Source organism: Catharus ustulatus, chromosome 14, assembly GCF_009819885.2.
Source record: "Catharus ustulatus isolate bCatUst1 chromosome 14, bCatUst1.pri.v2, whole genome shotgun sequence".
Classification (NCBI taxonomy): Eukaryota; Metazoa; Chordata; class Aves; order Passeriformes; family Turdidae; genus Catharus; species Catharus ustulatus.
The window spans coordinates 6037513-6060827 of record NC_046234.1 but is presented as its reverse complement, the minus strand read 5'-3'; the positions used below and the strand labels follow the sequence as shown (position 1 = coordinate 6060827).

The 23315-nt window shown below is 43.6% G+C and overlaps 1 protein-coding gene across 5 annotated transcripts in view; it reads left to right on the top strand.

The window, feature by feature from the left end:
• DCX (doublecortin) overlaps positions 1–23315 on the top strand; it is a 73913-nt gene that overhangs the window by 38084 nt on the left and 12514 nt on the right. For 2 of the 5 annotated variants that reach the window (XM_033072715.2, XM_033072716.2), the window contains exons 4-6: positions 11910–12012; positions 15600–15737; positions 21988–22085. In XM_033072715.2, the coding sequence (XP_032928606.1) occupies positions 11910–12012; positions 15600–15737; positions 21988–22085 (339 nt within the window). The remainder of the gene's footprint in view (positions 1–11909; positions 12013–15599; positions 15738–21987; positions 22086–23315) is intronic. The other 3 variants (XM_033072718.2, XM_033072717.2, XM_033072720.2) reach the window with 3 other exon arrangements.

Here is a 23315-nt window from a genome sequence, read left to right as displayed (position 1 = left end):
TCAGTCTAGTACAAGAAAATTTTACATTGAATGAATTACATTGAATATTTTTCACATGTAGCCAAGGCACCACAAGATGGGATGCAGCTGCTGTTTGTGTCTCATTATTTGTTTCAAAGCACCTGTGTTAAATTCTGCCCCACATACAGCCCCAGGAGCAGCTCTCAGGGGTTGATCTCATGTCAAGGGCTCAGATTTGCTCTCTGGGTGTGGTGCTCACCAGGGTAAACCCAAAATTCCCCCAAATTCTGGGAGATCCCTCATCAGCATTAGAGGAGCTGCAAAGGACTGAATAAAAGCAGCCCAGGGCTCTTCAGAGGTGTCCCTTAATGCAGAGCTGGAGTGGATGACAGTGGCACAGTCCTCACAAAAGTGATGCTTTATTTCTAATTCAATATAGGTGAGTTGAAATGGGATTAAATGGGCACCTTAAATGGGATTACAAAGACAAAGGCTCAGGTCATAAGGTAAGACTTCCCAGATTTCTGTTTGCATCCTGAAGAGAAGAAAAAAATCTGTTCTGGAAAAGACTGGAAACTTTTTCTGCCACTCACTGGCCCGAGTTTTCCATGCAGTAGCCAGAACAGCACTCTTGTTATGAGTCAGTGAGTCAGTGTGTTATTGTGGTGTAATGCTTATTTCTATGACCACCTGATGGCCCTTAAATAAATGCATATTTATACAGTCTGAGTTTGCTCCCAGTGAAGGAGATCTGAGTGCAAAAGAGCATTTCACTGAGTAACCAGGAGAGTTTGGTTTGCACACAGTGACCTGGAGAGCTTCCCCTGCTCTCCCAGGGGCTCCTGCTCTGGACAAGAACCTGCTCCAGACAAGTTGTGGGTGCCTAAAGTGGGATTTCCATGGTCAGAACACAGCTGAATAAAAATTGTTACTTAACACTGGATGTTTTATTCAGTTAACTGAATAAAATTGTGACAATCCAATGCACCCAAGGACAATGAGTGCATCTACAGGACCATCCATCTACAGATAACCAGGGGAAAGGACAGCAGAGATCTCAGTAAAAATTGAAATATAACTCAGCTTGGATAAGTGAATTTAATACTTGCAGTGGTATTACAAAGAAGTGAAAAGGAGTTGCAAAGAAAATGTACCATTCATTATCTAAGGCTGATTTTCTAGGCAGCCAGTATTTTTCTTTTGTCTAACAAGGCTGCCTTGGAACTAAAACAAGACAATAGTGTAGATTATGTATTCTCTGGAGGAAAGAAACAAAATATTTAGCCTGGACTACAAAGGGAGAAGAGTGTCAGGTTTTTAAATTACTTCAGCATGTTTGAGTTCAAGACAGCAAAAGCAAAATGCTTGTTAAGCTGTTGTAGTGTGCAAATATCATGGCTGAGTTGATGTTCCAGGAATTGACTGCACCAGCATGTTAATTGTCAGGACATGGTTCCCTAATTCTTTTTTAAGGATGCTCATGTGTTGCCTTATTTGGTTACAGATGTTTCACTGCTGGGCACACAGGGGGAAATAAGAGAAAGTTGTTTTAGCCCAATGACATTTCAGTGAACTCCAGCACCATATTCTGGGTGGAAATGTATATTCTGAACATGATTTCTTCAGAGACACCAAGGAAAGCACAGCACTGGTTTTGTTACAATTACCTCTCTGCACTTACCCTGCTATCCCAAACTTCAGAAATGCTGTTTTTCTGCAGCTCTCCAGACATTCAGAGTTTCTTAAAAAGCTCAGCCTGTCTGTGCTGGATGTTTATGAGAGTGCTGGAGCAAATTGAAAGCACAGCACTGAGGGGAGGAGGGGAGAGGCTGATACTGCTGGATTACCTGTCAGAAATGATCTGGTGCTGAGATGAAAGGGGAAAGCAGCAAAGGGAGGCTGTAAAACATTTTTTGGGGGAAAAACTAAAAATACAAACTTTCAGAAGTGCTGTCAGTATAATCAGGGAGTAAAAGCTGATTGATGCTCTGGAATTCTGCAGTGGGTTTGCACCAAGAGGTTCATGTGTCAGTGTGGCTCTGGCCCTTCTATTTACATTCCTGTTCATGGCTGGATCCTCAGTCTGTGCAATGTCCACAGATCCATCCATCCATGAGCAGCATTCCCATCATGAGCAGAAAACAAACCTTGTTTCTGTCTTGGCATCCACAACAAAATTAAATCCTGAAACAAGCCAAAAACCCCACAATGACAAGCCAACCAAACAAAACGTCTGCATATTTTAATGGATATGATTAATGTGTCAGCTTTGCTGAACCTAGCAAAGGGTTATTTAACATCCTTTTGTTTAACTGTAGTTGCACACAGTCACAGAGAGGACTCAGAATGCTTTGACCAGGGCTGGTGGGCACATAACTGAGATCAGAAGCTGGCTCAAAACCTGCCAAGGAACAAGAAACTCTTTTCTGCAGAGGGGAGGCTCAGCAGGAAGGGTCAGGGAAGGAAAGAATTTACAGTATCAAATATACAATAAAAGAATTCACTCCTGGAAAGGTGAAGAGCACTGTGAGGTGCCCCCTGGGTTCATTAGAGCCTCACACCTGAGTGCCAGGGGAATGAGCAGCTCAGCCCAGCTCCAGGCTGGTGTCCTTCACAGCAGCAGAAAGGATCCATTTATCATGGAAATGACACTCAGTCTCCAGGGGTGAGGGCTGGGGAGGAGCTGGAGAGCAGAGGGAAGGTGAAGAGCTGATGGAGGAGTTAAAAATCCCCATGCATGATTTCTGTGGTTCAAACAAGCAAAGCCATACCCAATTATCCCAGAGTGCACAAAGGGAATGTCAGAGTGTGCAGCCATCTGTGAGCTCCTGCAGCCACCTCTGCACCATTCCAGAGGTGGAATGTGCTGTTTCCTAGAGACTGGCAAAAAACCAGATACACTTCTGCCTGCAAGTCTCTGGCCACCTCCTGTTTCCATCATCTCTCTCTTGGGGGAATCTCATAGCAATTAGTTTCTAATTGCTTCAGTAGTCTACAACTGATTTGATGAGCAGTGCCATGCAAATGTAATGGTTCTTGCACGTTTCACAGGAGCAGAAATTAATTACATCATAATTCTAAAAACTCATGTTCTTTCCATTCCCCCTTCTTCCACCACGTAATATTTTATACTGCAAGAAGAAAGGTCAGATATGGAAAAGCCATATTTTCATTTCTCTAATCAGGTGCTCTTCTGCTCAGTGGCACAGATCCACCCTGATGTGCTCTGTGTTTATGACTGTGCTGTAATTTGAGTGGTTGCTCCCCAGACCAGCGTGAACCCTGCAATGCCTCTCCCAGGTGCTGTTTAGTTGGGCTGGAAGGTTTTTAACCTCCTGCCTTCTGGAATCCCACCAGTAAATCAACTGCATCTTGGGATCATCTCCAAATGAAATCTGCTTGCAAGGAGACGTGATGGGAGTGTAAAACAGGACAATTTTTCACTGCAGAAATACTTGAACTCACTCCAGACAATTATGCATGCTGCCATTTTACACATCATCTATTTCACTACCCCTGCATCAATTATTCCATTAATGTTGCTGCACACTAAGCTAGAACCTGTCACTGCTCCTGCAGACGTGCAAGGGATGAGATACATTGCAAGAAAAAAGGCAAAAAAAGTTATTTTCATGTGAAAGGCTTTGGGACATCCATTTCAGCAGCCTCTCTACAAGTATTTTTATCTCCCAGCCTGCTTAACACTGTTAATTTCTACCCTAATATGGTTTAGCTCAGGACATAATGCTGAATTTTCCACTTCTCTGTTCGCTGTCAGCTGAGTTGAAAAGACCTGTTAATTAGGAAAAAAAATTAATAGCTTTATTCAAAGATTAACAGAAATTAGGGTGAAAACAAAACTCTTCTGATAAGGAGGGGATATGCATTCTCTGTAAATTCAGGATATCGCCCAAAACACAAAGAGCAGGTTGAGAATTATAATTAAGGAAGAAAATTTAGCTCCCTGCAAGAACAGCTTGATAACAATTGTTCCTTTCCTTTAGATTTCATGTAGCATCTGTTACAATTTAATTTTTAAAGGCCACCATTTTTAATTCCCAGAATTAAGAGTGTGATAAAGATCCTGGCAAACATTGAAATTTAACGAGTTAAAATGCCTCCAGGAGCCTTTACAGAATATTTAAGGAATTGAGCAACAGCACTGATGCTTTGAGCAGAATGAAATGCAAAGCCAGTGTTAATTAGACACAGACCAGTTGCATCTTCCCATGTAATTCAGGAATTTGGCTGAATTGCATCCATAGGCCATATAAATGAATTTATATTGCTGACTTTGTCCCTCACCAGGTTTGGAGATGTATTTGGAAGAGTTGCTTAGAGGTTGAATGCTTCACACTGGTGTCTTTTTTTTTCCATGAGGGTTGATAGCAGGAGGTAAAAATATCAACTCCTCAACATCTCCCTGGATGGGGAAGTGTGTAGGGTTTTACAGATGTGCAAAACAGAGAGGACAGACCCTGAACCTGTGCCTGGATTGATCCTCAAAGGATTGGGGTCCACACCCCTGTCCCTGTGTCCTCCCTGGGCTGGGAAGGCACAGAGGAGTAAAAAAAAATTGGCTAAAGTGCCAAATAAGATGGAGGGAAAGCATTTATCCTATTCATTTCTTGATTTATTGTAGTTTTAATTTTTTTTTTGTTTGGGGTTTTTTGTTTGTTTGAGATTTTTTTGTTTGTTTGGTTGGTTGGTTTTTTTATTTTTAATTTTTTATTGCCCACTCTTAAAAGAAGGTTACATAGGCCAAACAAGGCCAGGCCTCTGTGTCTTTTAGAGTGAGATTTGTGATTTTTTTGTGACTTAATGCTAATCAACATATTCTGCCAAGGAGGATGGGGTGTCCCTACTGAACTGTGTTAGTGAGCTGCTGTGCCAGGAGAGACACAAAATTTCTCCTTCAAAGGCTTGCTGGTGCCTGCCTTGAACTGAAATGCCCCCGAACTCTCCTGATGCTCTGATAAAAACAGCAAGTCTGACACTCATTTTTCCCTTTTTTGGAAGGGAGTTACTGATGTCAGCAGATGTGGGACAGCCTCAAATAACTCCATTGCTCAGAGGCTGCCTCAGTGAGTAAAACACATCCATGTGCTACAGGGAAACTAAATGATGTTTCATCTAATTTCCTTTGTCACTCTGGGTGACTGCTGGAGACACAATTTTCTCTCATGTCTCTTTACGCAGAGGATGTAGGAACAAATGCAGCTGTTTTGTGTGATCTCCTTTTTTCCATTTATTTGTGCTGGGATGCTCTCTCCCTCCATGGCTGCGTGCTGGGAGCAGTGGGGAAGAAGGGGTGGGTTGAAACAGAGTGGATTTACCCCTGGAAATGGAAATGCATGAATAGCCCAGGAAATGGAAATGCATGAATACATCAGTTCTGTCCCAAACCACTCCCTCCTGGCAGCACAGTGTGTTGTGAGTGCTGTGAGCAGGGTGAGGATCTTTTTTCCCAAAATCTCATCACTGTCAGTGCCTCCTTCAGGAGAGACCTGCACAAAGCTGAACAACAGCCTTTGCCTTTTATCAAACTCTGCACAGCAGCATCAGCAACAGATCTGAGGAGGTTTTTGGAGTTGGGAATCCCATTAATGGATATTCCAGCCTCACCTTGTCCTTAAAGACTCCCATTTCAATCAGTCCTGCTTGGCCATGCAGTTGTGCCACTTCCAAAGTCTCTGCTGCTCTTCTGCCATCCAAAACTAGAGCTTCCTCTCAAGACTGACAAGGAGATGCTGATTGTGATTCAGTTTTCTGAATTCCTAAGTGCTACCTGTTCTGGGGCAGTTTGTGCTGCAATCTCTCCTTTCAAAGTCAATCTGTCCCCCAGAATTCCTCATTTTATGGTTTTCCGACTGGAGGAATGCTCATGTTTTATATATTGGTTTGGATGGCTGTGCTCTTTGTTCCCCCAAACTGCACAGCACATTTATATCCTCGGTGTAATACCCTCATGAATGCAAGAGCAAGCCTTTCTGCTGGTTAAAAAGAATCAACAGCCTCAAAATCTGTTTCAGAGTCTCCTCCATATGTATAGGGAATGGGATAACAAACTAACCTTTCTCCCAGAGGCTAATTGGATTTCACACACTTTGGAAGCACCACTAATTCATCAGATATATTAAAATTCAGCTTTAACATTCCTACTGGGTAGCTTGGCTATTGACCTCCCTCCCTCTTGCTTTTTGTTCCATTCTGTTTCAAACTTCCCCATTTGCAGAATTTAAATAAACAGGCACCAAGTGCTGCAGCCCCTTGAGAGCAGCATTTCTTCATGCATGAACTCTTACAAGCTGCTCTGGACACACATGCATGAGTATTTCTTATTCCACTTAAACAAGCATCACAAATGCTTATCCTACAAATGATGCATATTGGTCAGGAGCTGGTGGCCCTGCTCTGGTTTAGTTGTCTCATAAAATGGGCATGAGCACTCATGATCAACCTGCTGGAGTTACACTGCCTAATTAAGAGGCATTTTTCAGCCTCTTTTACTGAAAAATTTTCATTTTTGAGTAAAAAGGTGTAAATATTGAAGGGCATGCAGGATTGCTCTGGGTCCACTTTGGAATGCTAGTATTTGTGGTTTTCCTGCTCTTCTTTTTATTGTTTATCAATTTTAAGCAGTACTTTTTTTCAGGAAAGCAGATAAGTAATTCTCTTTCTGTGAATGCAAATGTGGAATCTATTGAGTGGGTGTGTGCATACTTTAAAGAAATAATTGAATCCAAACATCTCTTATTTTTAAATGCAGGAAACCAGAATCTAATAAAATGTAAATCAATTCAGTGTCTGCTTTGGGCTTGCAGTCTTCAGACTGTTAAAAAGAAAAATATACTGAGTGCTGTGCATTCCAATACCAACATCTTTATTTTCCATTGCATTCCCTTAACCCTTCAGTCTTCTGAAATCCTTTTCTTGGTGGGTGTGTGGTGAAGGGATTACTACCCATGTTCATCATTCCCATATTGCTTCTGAATCTTTCTGTGGGTCAGTCTGGGTGGCTTTGGTCTCTGTGCTGTGCTTTGCAGATTGCAGACACCCAAGTGACACACCAAAAAGCACAATTTTCTTTGTGATTTAGGACTTTGGCTCCTCAGACCTGAAACAAACAGGCCAATCTCCCTTGGAGTACAGCTGATGGAGTATAAAGAAATCCCTGAGATTGCTGGTGGGAGTTAGAACAGAGTTTAAAGAGGTTTTAGTGACATTTTCAGCTCAGTTAATTCCTGGTGCCTGTCTGGCTGCTGGTCTGCTTAGTGCTGAGAGAGAAAGGACAGGAGCAGGCATCTAAAACACACTAATTGTGTTTATCTGGTGACTGGATGTGTTCAATTTTACAGCACCTATCAAAGCAGCCTAGACAAGAAGAGTGTCTGAATTCAGCTCTGTTCTCTCAGGCTGTATTTGTGTATGGCAGGCAGTTGTATTCTTTGGTTTTTGGCCCTTTTTTGGCTCTTTCTTTAGACATTCCCCCTTGTCCTGAACTTTGGAAGCCTACAAGCTGAAGAACTGTGATGATTTTTAAAAAACAAGTGGAGATCTCTTTTCTTTGAACATAACCACTGCATTTGCAGAAACGTGGGGACTTTGAAGCCACTTCTGTGCTGCGGTCACTGTTCTGCTGCTGAATTCCTGAACAGGAGGGGTATTGCAGAGAGAATGGTTTCCAAAATCCTCACGGCTGAGGGAGACAGCTACAAATATTTAAAAAATAAGAGCTTTTTCTGATTGAAAAAGACACTTTTCTGAAGGGGGAAGAGGACAGTTCAGTTCTGTCACTGCTTTGTCCTGGAGTGACAGTGAAGGGCTGGGAGGGGGCAAAAGGAGCTGGGTGATCCCAAACCTCCAAAGCACCCCAGGCTCTGCCCTGATGGGTGATTCAGGATAAGGCTGAAGTCTTCAAACTCTTTATTTCTAATTATTTTTAATCGGTTTTATTTATTTTTTAAAATTAATAAATTACAGTTTCTAAATACTGCTGCTGCCTCCTGGAGGAAGGTGGGAATTGCTCTGAGCTGTGCCAGTGTAGATCCTGTGTTTTTACTGCTCCTGTTCCAGCTGAATTTCTGTCTGTGCCATCACAGGCATTTCAGCAAACCCACATCCAGGGATGTGTGTGAGGCAAGCTCCATTTTGTCCAAATCCTGAAAAACGCTTAGTTCTACAAGTGCAGTATTGAAATGAAGCAGGGGCTCAGCAGCTCTCACAGGGCTGCAGCTTTTCCTCTCTGCAATTAAAATCGCTGCAGCAGACACTGATGGACTGTCACTGCAGAAATCCCAGCTAGATTGTCCTCTCAGGGAAGCTTTTTTCCTCACATGAGCAGAGAAGGATTTAATTTAACAAGGAAAACCTAAGGAATTGCAAACTAATCTCTATTTCTTCCCTAATATATATTATAAAGGTTTCTCAAGACCAGACCTTGCACAAAGAAAATTGCTACCATCAGATCTATTAGGAATAATGACTTTGGGAGAAATAAATTTGTGCCTCATCGACTGGAATGTGAAGATATGATTTCCTTCCTTGGAATTGCTTAAGCTACAGGAATTGGAGAACAAATATTTCATGCAGTATGATCCCTTCCCAAGTCAATATTGTCCTTTCAATCCTGGATTTCAAATTAAATATTATCCTCCCTTAAACAAAGGCATGCTTGGAAATCAATGCTGTTTATCTTGCCTACTGTAGTTACATACACAAGTTTAATTTTTGTTACAGATGAAAAATTCTTGTAGACTGAAAAACTGTAGAAAGACAAAATCTTCCTGCTGTGCTGGTTGCTGATGTCATTGCTGAGGGTGCATGACAGCAGCCACCAACAAAATCACCATTTTCATGTGGCAGAATTGGTCCTTGCACTATCTGGCTATTATTGGGTTTTAATAAATTTACAACCACACGCAGGACACAGCATTTTAAAAAAATTATTTTCAGGCTGTCATCTGGGGTAAATTTTTGTTGATATGAACTTTCTTTCAGGGTTGTTTTTCATGGTGTTCCAGGTGAATTGTTTGATTTAATTAGAGTGGTAGATGAGAGTAAGCTAAAGCAGAAAATATTCTTTCAAAAAGTCCCACACTGCTTGGGAGGAGACTTCTTTCTTTCTTTCTTTCTTTCTTTCTTTCTTTCTTTCTTTCTTTCTTTCTTTCTTTCTTTCTTTCTTTCTTTCTTTCTTTCTTTCTTTCTTTCTTTCTTTCTTTCTTTCTTTCTTTCTTTCTTTCTTTCTTTCTTTCTTTCTTTCTTCCTTTCTTTCTTTTCCTTCCTTCCTTCCTTCCTTCCTTCCTTCCTTCCTTCCTTCCTTCCTTCCTTCCTTCCTTCCTTCCTTCCTTCCTTCCTTCCTTCCTTCCTTCCTTCCATCCTTTTTTTCCTTTCTTTCTTTTTTCCTTTCTTTTTTTTTCTTTCTTTTCCCCTTTCTTTTCCTTTTATCCCTTCCAGTTATCTCAGCATGGCCCCACCTCCCAGCTTCATGTCCTTCAGACAATCTGTGCTCTCAGACCCAGCAGTGAAGTCACTTGTTTTCCCAAACAAAGTTTACTCCAGTGACTTCCTGTGGACAGGAGCCCACCTGGGACTCAGAGCAATGATCAAGGACTGGAGTTGAATAAACAAAAGGTAAATAGAAAATACCACACACGTGGTGAACATAGGCACAGGACCCCAGCTGTTTTCTGAATTTTGCACTATTTATGGAGAGTGGGACTGGCCTTTGGCTGTCCTTTCTGCTTGTTGTGGTGAGCTCTTAGCAGTGCAAGTTACAACAGGAAACCAAAAAGGAACAAATAGGGCAAATACAGAAGTGATTGTTTCCTGAATATTTGGAGTTCAGCAAGTAGATGATCTGATTCTCTACCAGCCTTCAGTGCTCAGCCAGCTGTTCCTAAGTATAAAATACACACAATAACTGCTCTCTGGAGGGACAGAAAAGTGAAATTGCAGTATCTCCCTTTGAAATGCAGTCAGGTTCCTGTCCTTGGACATGCTGGGATTTCTCCATCCTGTTTGGACCCTTGTATCTGAAGATTTTCTTGATTGCCTGGACTTTGTTTTTGCTTGGGGTGGATGTGGGCACTCAGGGACAAAAATCCACACTTGGACTTCTGACCTGGAGACAACAAAAGCATCTGTGGGTTCTTTCTGATTTCATGCAAAAAGGCTGGGAAATTTCTGAAGCCTTTTGATCCAACTTTAGATCACAGATTTAACTGCACAGTGGAGCAGAGCAACCCACGGGTCTTTTCAGTGGCACAAGTGGAGTACTTAGCATTCAGCTGGGAACTCCTGTGCTGAGCCAAACCCAATTATTTGCAAATGAATCGGTGCCACACATCCTCGGGGGAGGGCTGTAGTACCAAGTGCTGGTTTGAAATGCCATCTTTTCTTTGGGAGAATTCTCTGCAGATGAAGGTAGCTATTTTCAGTCTAATTTTAGGCAATCAGAAATAGGAATTCACTGGAGTTAGCAGAGAAAATTCAAACTCTGATCAAAGCCATGGCAGATTTCAGCCTGCTCCATTTTGAAAGTCGTGACAATGTGAAAAACCAGGCTTTTCACTGAGGTTTGGCACCGTGACCAGTGCTGGCACTCATGGGCAGTGCTTTAATTATACATTACACTAACCAGTGTGAAACACTGAGCCTTATTAAGATAGCCAAAAGCCTTCTTTAGAGTTGATTTATTAGAGCTTGAAATTAACTTTTCACAGTCCAGCTCCATGAGCTCAGTAGATAGAGAAATTCAGCTCTGCCTCCAGTGAGCTCCCTCCCCATGGTTATCTCCAGTGCTCTCTCCAGTCCCTCCCAGTAAAACACTGGGCAGCAGCAGCACCTCTCAGCCTCTTCCCTCCATTATAAACACTTGTGCTTGCTTGGAATGGTTTCCTGGAAAAGTGGAACTTTTAGGAACTTTTGGGCTCTGCTGGGTGCTTGGATGTGTGGCTGCCCCAGGCTGGCTCTGCTGGAGCTGTCCCACACTGGGCTGTGTGCAGATGAGCATTTTTGCTGCTCTTGACACAATTTTGGTCAGTATGTGTCAGGGATATCAGGATATTGTTAGGAATTGTTAAAGCAAGTCCATCATCTCTAGAAAATTGCAGCTCTGCCAGCTGAATAGGGGGAGGAGCTCCCAGCATGATGGGATTTCATTTTTTTCCCCAGCAACCTGAATGCATTTTCACATTTCCAACCTCCCAGGTATCAGTTCTCTGATTAAATCACTGGATCTGGGGCTCCCACATCTTGTGCTTTGTTTCTGTTTGATGCTGCAAGTCAAGGCAGAGTTTGGAGCTCCAGGTACTGCAAGATAAAACTTCCTCCTAATGAGGATGGCAAAAAGTGGGGAGCAAGGCACTCAGGCTGGCACAACACCTGCAGCAAATCTGGATTTCAATGGTGCTGGGCTGGGAAAGTTGTCCTGTCATACTTTGGGTCTCTCCACCAACAGCACAGATAAACATTCTGGCTTTAAAATTTGTCATTTGTACTCAGGAGGGGTCACATCTCTACATCTGTGCTCAAACCCAGTGATTCTTTGAGGTTTAGGCTCTGTGGGTACCAAGCACAGGCAGTGGTGTCACAGCCCTGCTCTGTGCCACGGGGGCACCTCTGTTCTTGTTTCAGAAGTGGCTGTGTCATTCCTTTGGGTGACTGATGCATCCTGTCAGCTGGCTGGGAAATGCCAAACCTCCAACAACCTGCAAGGCAGTTCTTTGGGGGTTTAATCTCTGTTCTGGTGGTTTTTTAATGACTCTGTGAGTCCTGACTTGCCCTGGGAAGTTGTGTGATGAGCAGCAGCCCTGTGGAAAGCAGGACCATCAGCATGGGGTGGGGGAGAGCAGAGAGGCAGAGCCCCCTTCTGCCCCAGCAAAAGCTGAGCCCCACCAGAATGCTGCCAATTGCAAACGAAATGAATGACTCTGCTCTCTCTGCAGGTGACCTGTCTCCACGATTTCTTTGGGGATGATGATGTGTTTATCGCCTGCGGTCCAGAAAAATTCCGCTATGCACAGGATGACTTTTCCCTGGATGAAAGCGGTAACATCAAACACACACTGTGCTTTTATTGCATTTCCATTCACTTGCTCGGGTCTGATAACGATGCTGCATGCTTTTGTTCTGCTTTTTAAGAGCAGAGTTTAGCATCCTTTTGTGATACCAGTCAGCAGTATTATAATCAGGCAAATAGTGACTGAGGTAACCCAAGTCAGAATAAATTAATTCCTACAGCATTTTCACATTTACTGCAAAATCTGGGAGTGTTTATACTTTCAATTTTCTCCAGTCACAGTCAGGTAGATGCATTTTTCTTGAGAACTAATCATCCTTATGTAGACACATGCATATTAACAATGGAAACAAGAAACAGTTGAAAAAAGAAAATCACATTTCCACTGCTTACTTGTGCTGATTCAAAAAGCAGGGCAGTAATTCCCTTTTTGGGGGCATGACTGGGACAGCAGTGTTATTTTCCCTTGTTACCACTGCCAGCAGAAGTCTGTAATAGTGTCAGTCTGTGTGATCCATTAAGCCATGAAATCTTTGATTTTGCAGAACATACAGAGCTTGCTTGTAGGACTCACCACCCACCCCACCTGGCAGCTGTACCCACCTGTCTGCAGGTGCCAGTGAGTGCAGAAACAGGAAATTAATGTCATTTTAACCAATTAAATTAAAAAAAATGTATTATTTAAGCATCTAGGCTTAATTCCCAGAGCTCTAGTATAAGGAACACGAGCCCCTCCTGTCCTTTGTGCTGCAAAGTGGTTCTGTACTGAGGACCAAAGAGATTTTTGCTGGATGCCAGGAAGTCAAGCAGCCTCTAATCTCCAAACACTGTGTTTTTCATTACTCCTTTGCAAGCCTGATTTTATTTTAGTGCTGGCACTCCTGACCTGTGTACTCCAGATGAACCCATTTGATGGTCTTGGGTAACTCAAAGAAAGTTTCCAAGGTTCAGCTGAGACTTTGCAGGCAGAGAATGAAGCCTGTGTCAGGCTGGGGAAGTGATCTGTAAGCTGAGCTTCACGTTGTTTTCCACCACTCAGCAGCTGAGTCAGCTCCACAGGGAGCTCCATGCTGGAAAAGAGCTTGGATGCAGAACAACTGGATGGAAAGCCCAGCTCTCTGCCCTCCCTTCTGCTCACTGCTCACTTCTCCAGCTTGGATTTGTCTGGCAGGAAGAAGGCAGGTTTGCTGTTGGAAGGCAGTGAGCAGCTCCAGAGGTATTTGCAGCTCTGAGGAAGATGAGGAGCCTCAGCACCATTTTCCCACTGAACACCCATCACCCTTCCTCATTCCAAGGCAGATGCTGCCAGGAGAGCTGAGTCCTGAGCTTCTGCAGATGAGTGTCACTCACTGAAATCTCCTCTGTCATGGGGAAATTTCTCTTGCCTCTCTGGATGACTCACACCAGGATTGCTGGTTATTATGTTCACTCTGGCAGGACATCAGGAAACAAAAAGAGAAACAGCACAAGAGAGGATTATGTCATCTTTTTCCTCCTGCCCAGAGGAAAAGAGTAAAATAAAATAAAAAAAAAAATCTGCCCACATCTTCCACCCTCTAATCCCTGCTGCTGAGCACCTTCCAGAGGACACTGCTCTGTCCCTTTTGCACCCACTGCTTTCAGCATTGTGGAAATGTCACACTTTGGTGACATTTAGAGGCACAGCCAGGTTTCCACCTCCTGCAGAAGCTCAGGGATTGCCTCTGGTGTACTGACATTGCCAAGGGCTGAGCTGGAGGAATTCCTCAGAGTCAGCTTTTCTGTGCTGGAAAATGCAAAGCCAGGTTTCCTTCCAAGGAATTACTCCCCTGGGAAGAAGATAAATTTGGAAGCTCTTGCAGAGACCTAACATGAAGTATTTTTACTTTTTAGGGGTTTTTTTTGGTTTTTTTTTTAGTGGGTCGTTCAGGTGACTAAACACAGCTGCCTGACACCCTTTGAGCCCCCTCACAACATCAGTACTGCTCTTCATGTATAAAAAACTGGGGCTGTAATGGTGCTGGACCTCCACAAGCCTTTCTGTGACATCATCTCTGAGAATTTAAGTATTTTTAAAGGAAAAAACCCACAACTTTTTCTATCCCTGATTTACAGTTTCCTAAATTGATTCAGCAGGAGAGAAAATAAGCTGACCATAGGTTTAATTCTGGCCATGCATCATCCCTGGAGCACAAGGCTTCTTCCCCTCACATTCTTGTGCTTCATGACCCAGCAGCAAAATTCTTTCTCAAACCATCCAGAAGGAGCAGAGATGGACCCTTGGCTGGTTGAAAATGAGGAAAGCCTGGGGAAAAAAATTAGGGCAATTTAATTTTTGTAGATACACTGATCTATAGTTAAATAACACATCCATTTAGGTCAGACAGTTGCTTTTGGTTGACCAATTATTTATCTGCTCTGTGCTGCTTAATTCCATCAGGGACTCCATTCCAGGGGTTCTCAGTGTGGAGCATGTGGGGCTGAGCTGAACTTTTCCATAAAAATCTGCCTGCATGTGGAACACATCATTCACATCTTTTAAAAGGACACATTTTTCACATCTTGGTGAGGACAAGCTGTTGGAGGAGATGAGGTGGGACCAGCCAACATTTGAAAAGAGGAAATCCCTTTTTTATTGCCTTCTTCTTAACTGGGTTAAGTTAATAACTTGAGGGGTGGGAAGCTCTTTTTCTGTAAGCTCTCAATGTAAATAAAGGCTGGTTCTGAAGATGAGGCATGCCTGAAATCCTGGGACACGTGGAGGTTTGTTAGCATTTCAGCTCCCCTCTGCAGGACTCTGTAGTTTACATTTTCCACTTTTCCTGGCCTATTTATTTTTCAGGAAAGCACAGTTGGGGTTCTCATCTGCTCACGTCTTCCAGCACATAAATCTGCTGGGCTTGTTTATACAAACCTTGCTGAAAGGCACGAGTGGCCAGGACAGAGGATGTGCTTTGTAAAATCCATTTTGTCTCCTTTCTGCATCTGAAAAGTTGCAGCTTGCTGAAACAGAAGAGGCTGATTCCAGCTGGGTGCCCCATCTGCCACTTGGAGACTCCACAGCCCACCATGAGCTGTTTGCTGCCTTTCTGCACCTGCAGAAAGGGCACTCATCATTCCTGTCACTGGCTCTTCATGGAAGGGTCACAGCAAATTAACTGGATTTGCTTGGCCTGAGTGTTCCCTCAGTCAGTGTTGACCATTTTCATTGTGCTCATGAGATCCAAGGGAAGGGATTTTCTTGGCCTGAGTGTTCCCTCAGTCAGTGCTGACCATTTTCATTGTGCTCATGAGATCCAAGGGAAGGGATTTTCTTGGCCTGAGTGTTCCCTCAGTCAGTGCTGACCATTTTCATTGTGCTCATGAGAGTCAAGGGAAAGGAAGGGCAGAAAATCTTTGGTAGGACTCAGGTAGGAGGCAGCCTGACACCCCCAGAGTCTCAGCCCTTCCTCTAGAGGAGCAGAGCTGTTCTCTTCCCCTCCCCTTGAAGAATCTCCTTTCACCCTGGAGAACAGGGGATGAAATCAGCTTTCCCCTTGCCCTTGGTATTTTCTGCATCTCTTCAGGGAGCAGGCACCGAGCTGTTCCACACCAGGGAGCAGCAGGGCCATAACCAGGTGTGTTTGTGTCTCCCCAGAGTGCAGGGTGATGAAGGGGAGCCCAGCAGGAGCCACGGGCAGCAAATCCTCCCCCACCCCTCAGAAGAGCTCGGCCAAGAGCCCCGCGCCCATGCGCCGCAGCAAGTCCCCGGCCGATTCAGGTAACCACCACGATGGTGAGTGACTCTTTCTTGGTGTCTGGGTTTCACTCTGCTCAAGGGAAAAGCACAAACTCCTTGTGTTTGTAAAGGAAATTCAGGTGTCTTTTGGAAACAAGCAGCTACAGGGGTGTTAATGAATATTGGGAAGGAGTTCCCCATTGCGGCTTGTATCACTCACAGTCTCACAGCCTCCTTCCACAAAAATATTTTTAAATAAGTTCCTAAACTTGGAAATCAGGGCCCACAGACGGTCCCTGTAGATACAGAGTGGTTTAGGGTGACCTCCAGTGCAAAGCAAATGGTGATTATTGCACAGGTCAGGAGTGGCTCCTTCCAGGCATTATTTAGAGGAGATCAGTGACTTGGAGTTGCTGAACTGGTGATGGGTTTATTGATGGGACACTGAGACACTCATTCAGTAATGGAAGAGAAGGAAAATGGGAATCCTAATTTACTGAAGCAGCATTTGAAATGCCTCCCTCCTTCTTCAGCAGCACACATGGAGAGCTGCAGAGCTGGGCTGCAAATTCAGTAATTCTGGTAATTGATAGTTTCTAGAGTCATGGAGAGTTTCTGGGGCTATGATTGATCTCTCACCTGCCTCCCTGTTCTGTTCCAAAAGAGAACCAGATGTGGCCTCTCACTGAAATGGCCAAGTCATCAATTAAACATGTCAGAATTCCATGAGAGCTTCACAGCTTGAGTTCAGGTGTCCCACAGCATCAACACAGGTGATACAAAGCAGAAATTCCTGTTCACATCATGCTAACATGCTGCATATTGCATGGGAACATCACACAACAGCTGACCAGCAGTAGAAATGGCATTATTTGGCAGTAGTCAGAAGGATTTTCCCCAGTTCATTTGTAGGGTGTGTGGGTGTTCTTCAGCTACCCAAAGAGACAGTGTGAAACTGGTTGGCACATGCCAAGACTCTATTTTTTAAAAAATAATTTCTCTCTAAGGTGATTTTGCATTCATAAAGCTTTTCTTCAAGGTTGCATAGCTGGCTAGTCTCAAACTCAGGCTTGCCATAACTGAACCACTCTCACAATCCCAAATGCCTGCTGAAGCTGTGCAGGCACACTGCAGGCACGGTGGGAAACGTGATGCTGATTTACAAAAAACCCAGAAATAACACTCAGTGAGGTGGGAGTCAGCCCATGCATGAGCAGCTTTGAGCCTTCTCCACAAGCATCAGGTGCTGATTCCCACCAGAACCAGAGTTTAGTGCATGAGCATGGAGTTTAATATGAAATGGCAATTATTGTGTGCCTGATTTTAACTGATTGAGCGACTCCAGGCCCAGGATGGTGACTCATCTGATGAGCTTTAATGAACACACTTAACAGAGCTTTTCAGGGGGAGATTAAAACAACCAGAAAGGCTGAACAATAACCAGTTCCTGGAGCTAAGGTCAGTAATGAAGAGCAAATCAGGTTTCTTTAATCTGTCCAGACAGAGTCTTTCGTGCTTTCCTGTAATTTCCATAAAGGAAAAAATGGCACTTGTCCTGCTTAATAAGAAAAAAAAAGACTGAGCTCTTTCAGTACTGAAAAATAGAAGACTCTTGCTTTCTCAGGACAGAGAGAAAAAAGAATGCCATTTTGTATTCCTGTATTGAATTGGTAATAAATTAAGTGGATTTACACATCTTTTAAGAATCAATATTTACATTTAGATGGGATTTTGGAGTTACCACATTCAAAAAGCAAAGAAAGCTGAATGAAGTCTGATTAATAAAAGATGATCTGACCTATTTTTTCCCCACAGAATCTCATCCATTTAATGTGTGAAACTATTTAAAAGCAGTTTTACTTCAAATATATGCAATATTTCTGCTACGTGTTTGCTCTCCTACCCATTTGTACCCCTTGTCTTTGTTGTCTTTCACTCTGCTGTCATGTGGAAATTCATGAGAGTTTCCTTGGTTTTGTGTTGTTTCTGTTCTTTCCAGTTCTTTCCTGTGTAGTTTCTGTAATTTTTTCCCCACCAAGGTCTCCAAGGCCATTGTGACATATCTGGGCACTGATGCCAGTGCAGCTTTGGAGGTAAATCTTTGGGTGAGAGGAGTCTGAACCCAAGTCACAGTGAGGTTTCAGGGCCTCAGTGTGCAAAGCTCCATCCATTTAAGCAACCAGAGCCCTCCAGCTCCCAGGAGATCCAAAAAAGTGAGGTAGCAAATCCACAGAAGCAATTTTAACATTGGGTTTTTTTGGCACAGTGCTGTTCTCCTACCATTTAAATGAATGAATGAATGAAAATGAAATGAATGAATGCAGAACAAAGAAGTGTCTTGCTATAAGGAGATGGGAACACACCCCAATCCTTGTATTCCCAAGGGAAATCCTTTCTCCCTTCCCTCACTAACACCCAATCCACATCTGTACTTTCAAACCAATGCCAGTGGATTTCTGGCAAATTTGGAGTTACAAAGCTTCTGTGTATTTCTTGCCTCAATTTTTCTTCCTAGAGGTTGAGCTTTGCCAAAAGACACAGCTTAGAGCAGTGAAACCACACTAAACCAACCTGCAGGGCACCATCCAGTTCCTTCTCCTAACAAAAGGAAAGCTGGGCATAAGGAGAGAGGTCTCTGTGCTTCTGCTCTGATCCATGAGATTTAAATGGAGTGGGGTCAGCATGAGGTTTGGCAGAATTTCTTTAACAGACTGCTCTAACAAGGAGTCAGGCTCAGCAAAAGCCTGAGCTAAATCTCAGGGGAGAAATACAGGAGAGAAAATGATGATGTCATTTGCCATTCTTTCTTTGTTATAAAACCTTGAAATTACCTTACACTAACTGATATACCAAACAAGAATTCAGTTGTATAAAAACATGGGCTGTGAGAGGAGAACTTACGATTTTCAAAACCAGGACAGGGTCACAGGTACCTGAACTGAAATTTAAAATTTTAAACTAAAAATTTGAAAATGTCTTTGCCTTGATTTGGCTCGGGGAGAACACGAGCAGGGCTCTGAGGCTGCTGCAGGACCTCCAAGTCTCAGTCCACTAATGGACAGAGGGACAAAAGGACATCACCAGGCAGCAGCAATTAGCAAACAGAGTGTCTGTCTGTCCTGGCTGCAGGGCTGCTCCCAGGGTCATCGTGGATGAGTGTCCAAAGGCAGCAGATGTCTGGGGAATGGCACATGGGACAGAGCAGCTTGTCCCCTGCAGTCCCCTGTTTGTCCCCTGCAGTCCCCTGTTTGTCCCCTGCTTGTCCCTGTATCCACAGGGCACACCCAGGAGAGATCCCGTCCCCAAACACAGGATCAAAGGGTGCCAGCACAGCAGAGCTGAGTGCCTGGAGGTTTGGAGGTGCCTGTGCAATCTGAGTTCTTGCACTCCTGAGGATTTGATTTTCTGTCCCGAAGGACAGGATGGCTCATGTTCTCTCAACAAGCTGCTGTTTCTACATTTGCTGTCCTTGTTCTGCTTATTCCCTTTATTTTCCTGGTGGCACTTCAAACCCTGACCCGGAGACCAAACTATCCATGGATTTCACTGTCCTCCCTCTCACTCTTGTGCTGTAGCAGCTCCTCAGACTGGGATCTCACTTGCAGAATGCTAGAAACCCCAATCAAGCACAGATTATTAACCTTATTTAACAAGTTAGTAGAAATAGGTATCGCCACACACTTTGAGCACTCACTATGAGCCTCAGTTCCTGCTTTTTCCAGTTCTGTTTGTGGACAGAAAGGTGAGTTCAAAAGATGGATCTCACTAACCTCATTTGCAGGTCCTGGTGCTTATCAGCACTGGAAATTCAGATCCAGAGCCCCAGTCATCCCAGCAAACCTAAGCAACACTCAGGGAACAATTTCATGGGAGAAATCTGCTAAAAAAGGGTCTAAAAAAAGGCTTAAGAGGGACTTTTGACAAGGGCATAGAGTGGTAGGACAAAAGAGGGAATGGACTTTAGCTGAAGGAGGGCAGGTTTAGTGTTAACAAGAAATTCTTTGCTGTGGGGGTGGTGAGACCTGAGGGGAAGCTGTGGCTGCCCCTGGATCCCTGGAAGTGTCCAAGGATGGAGCTTGGAGCCATGTGGGATGGTGGAAGATGTCCCTGCCCTTGGCATGAGCTTTAAGATCCCTTCCAACCCAAACCATTCTGGGATTCTGAAACCCCTGTGGGGGAAGCAGACAGCTAATTCAGTTTACCTGGATCTCTCATCTCAAACATGACAGGAATATTCTCCATCCTCCCTCCCCTGTGCTGGACAAGGCTGATTTCTCTCCTGAGCACAGACTGCCTCGTGCACAGGGGGAGGGGAGGATCCTGTGGAAAAAGGTGCTCCTGCAATTAAAGATGTGACATAAACACTTCAAGGTAAATTGATGCTGCAGAGCAAATACAATGCCATGAATAAGCCATAACACACAAAGAATAAAACGGTGGAAAAAACCCAAAGAACTGACATGAAAGCTGGTTCTAAAGAACAGTTCCTAATAGCTGAGTGTAGGTGAGATCCTGAGCTACCCTAAATCATCAGCAGGTTTTAGTGCAGCAGCAGTGTTATGCACCAGCTGGGACCTGCTCTTTGCTTCCTTTTATTTTCTTGCATGTCAGTTCAAAGGAAATGCAGGCAAGTTTGCTTATGAACACTATTCTTCATTAGCAGGCAGAGAAAATTAAACTGGGCTTCTTCATTGTTGCTCCTGCTGCAGAATTCTGCTGTATTTGTAATGATATCCATCCATCTCGTTCCATTTCAGATTTGGATGGCACATCTGTTTTTTTGTTGATGCTCATAAAATATTTACATGCCTGCTGTAGCACTTAAACTCTCATTGTATTAGGGAATTTCTGTCCTGCCCTGCAGCAATTGCATCATTTTGCTGCACACTGGCTCTGCTGTTGTTCCAGTCTTGGTTGTGGAAGGGAAATTGGAGTTTCTTGCAGAGTTCTTAGGTGACATTCTTCAGCTTAGGAAGGATCAGTGACAGCTGGAGATAAAGAAAGAGGCATTTTAGAAATTGGAAATGGATTCTAGCCAATGGATATTATCTATCAGTCCTCTTGTTCCCCACATTTTCTTTAATAGGAAACACAAATTCAGTCAGTGAAATAAAACATTAAAGAGATCCAAGTTCTTTTTTACTGAATTGCCTTCATTATTTGGCATATAGTTAGAGAACTCTACTTTTTTTCCCCACCAGCCTGGAGGGCAGCTTGTTTTGTAGAGTGGCACAGCTCAGTGCAGGGGCCAGCAGGAAACAGCTTCTGCCTTTCCAGAACAGATTTTCCCCCATCAATAAAAAATGGTCTGAATAGGATAAGGAGGTGAAGGGTCATTCTGTTCCTCAATTATCTATAAATCATTATTTCTGCCACCTTTTAAAAATATCCATTTCCTCAGTAAGGTGCATTTGTGATAAGAAGACAGCTGTGTGTGATGAATAACCTCTTCCAAAAAAGGAGGAAATGCATGGAAGTGATGGATGTGAAGGCAGAGGAGCCACATCACCATGAATTTCTTGCATCCCAGCTGCTTTAACGTGCTGGCAGCTCCTCATTGTCCTGTGGCATTGAGCACATTTCTTTTCCCTCCTGTTTGACCTCTGCCTTTTCTGCAAACCTGAGCTACCCCCATTTCTCACAAGGAAGTAACAGAGAAGAGGAGTGAGGTTTCTTTAGGCATTAAAGCAAGAGCTGTGCTGGTTTTACTCTTAAAAATACAACATTCACACATTTTACTCTGTGATGCTTTATACACTTCTTCAGTCTCCTCCAGACCCTCAAGTGCTTGATGAATTTTGAGTAATTGATTTGCAGCTCTAGCTTTTACAACTGAAAGCATAATTCCATCAGGCTCTTGGGTCACTTCATCCCACCCACAGCAAACTACAGCCAGGGCAGTCCAAGCTGCTGTTTGTCTAAATTTTAATGTGTATAATTGAAATTGTGTAGGATTCAGGATGTTTTCAGCCTCTGATTTCCAACCATGCTCTTCAACAGTTTGAGAACACAGAAATTTCTGGTTTTTTGGTGATGTGTGCCTTGGATCGATTTGGTGACTGAATATTTGTTGTGTGAAATATTGCTCTCTCAATTTATTTTGTATCTCAGTGTATTTTGCAGCCACCCTGAGCAGCTGAAATCCTTGAGTTATGTTTACAGCTTGCTGTTCACTTGTTTGCTTTTTTTCCTCCTGCCTAACATGAATAAACCATGGTGTTAAATGTTTGGAGACCTTCCATCTCCAAAGGGAGAAAAATCTTGCCTTGCTTGTGTGATTTCCAGCTTGTGTTTTGTTTTCTGCCAGCCAATGGGACGTCCAGCAGCCAGCTGTCCACACCCAAATCCAAGCAGTCCCCGATCTCCACCCCCACCAGCCCAGGGAGCCTCCGCAAGCACAAGGTATTACGTTTCTTATACCTTACTACACCTCCTTCTGCCCCAGAGCTGTGACACTGGAGCCAGGGCCAGATCCTCTGCAAGAATAACAGAACTCCTGCTGTCCAAACAGTGCAGTTTGGCCTTTTACCTGGAAAAGTTGTCTTTTTGGGCAAGGTGGTGAACAAGGCGCTGGCCTGACTCTTCCCCTGGAGTTGTTGATGTGTGCTGGAGACCATCCAGAGGGATCAGAGGAGACAACTTAACCATTATTTAAAAAAAATCATTGATGGATGTAGTTTCCTGTAAACCCTCCTGTCCTGAAAAGCCTCAAGTGATGGCAAATCAGGCCCATTAAACAGCAGAAGCAATGCAAATGTTGCTGGAGCTCTAAGACATCACTTTAATGATGCTCCTCAAGAATTTCATTTTTTTGAATTATTTAAGGCCGTGCTCTGTTTTACAGGAGCAGGTGATTCTTACAGCTGGTGTGGTAAATGTGTTGTGGAACAGTAGCTGTTCCAACAGGTAGCTCAGCATCCTGGCAGAGATCAGGAAACCTGTGCTGGCTCATGGATAATTCATGTATTGATTTATTTAAAAGGTACAGCAGCTGTCACAGCTTTTTCAGTTCCTGTTATTCAGCACTCTGTGCTGACTTCTGACTTTCATTTCCTTTGCATTTCTGGAATAGCCACAATGCTGCTCCCAACAGTTTTCACTTCCACAGGAATTGGAGCTTGGACACAATGTAGGTGTGAGAGGAAGTCAGGGGGGTTTCTCTTGACTAAACAGAATTCACCTCTCTGACTTTGAAAGCATTGACCCAAAGCTTCTGAAGAGTAATTTTATTTTAAAATCCTGGTGGTGCTGAGGTTTTGCAGTCAGCAGCCACGTGGAACCCACCGTGGGCCAGACTGCAGGGGTTGAACTAATTCTGTTTAACAAAGGCATAGCTGAATGCAGATGAAATCTGTGTTTTCCTCAGGACCTCACTCTGTTCTCAGCTGCTCAGCTTCTCTGGGTTTGACAAAACACACCAAATTTAACACAGTGTGTCCAGATTTATTATTAATTTTTCACTGAGAACAGAATCTGGCCCGTGGTGTGAATTCATCAGTTCAGCAGAAGTAATGCTGCAAACTGCATCCTTTGCTTTGTGTGCTTTTGCACACAAAATATTTTCCAAACTTTCCATCTCATTTAGAACTTTGGAGATGGGGATTTGTTTCTTGGTCAAGACAAGTAAAACTTCCC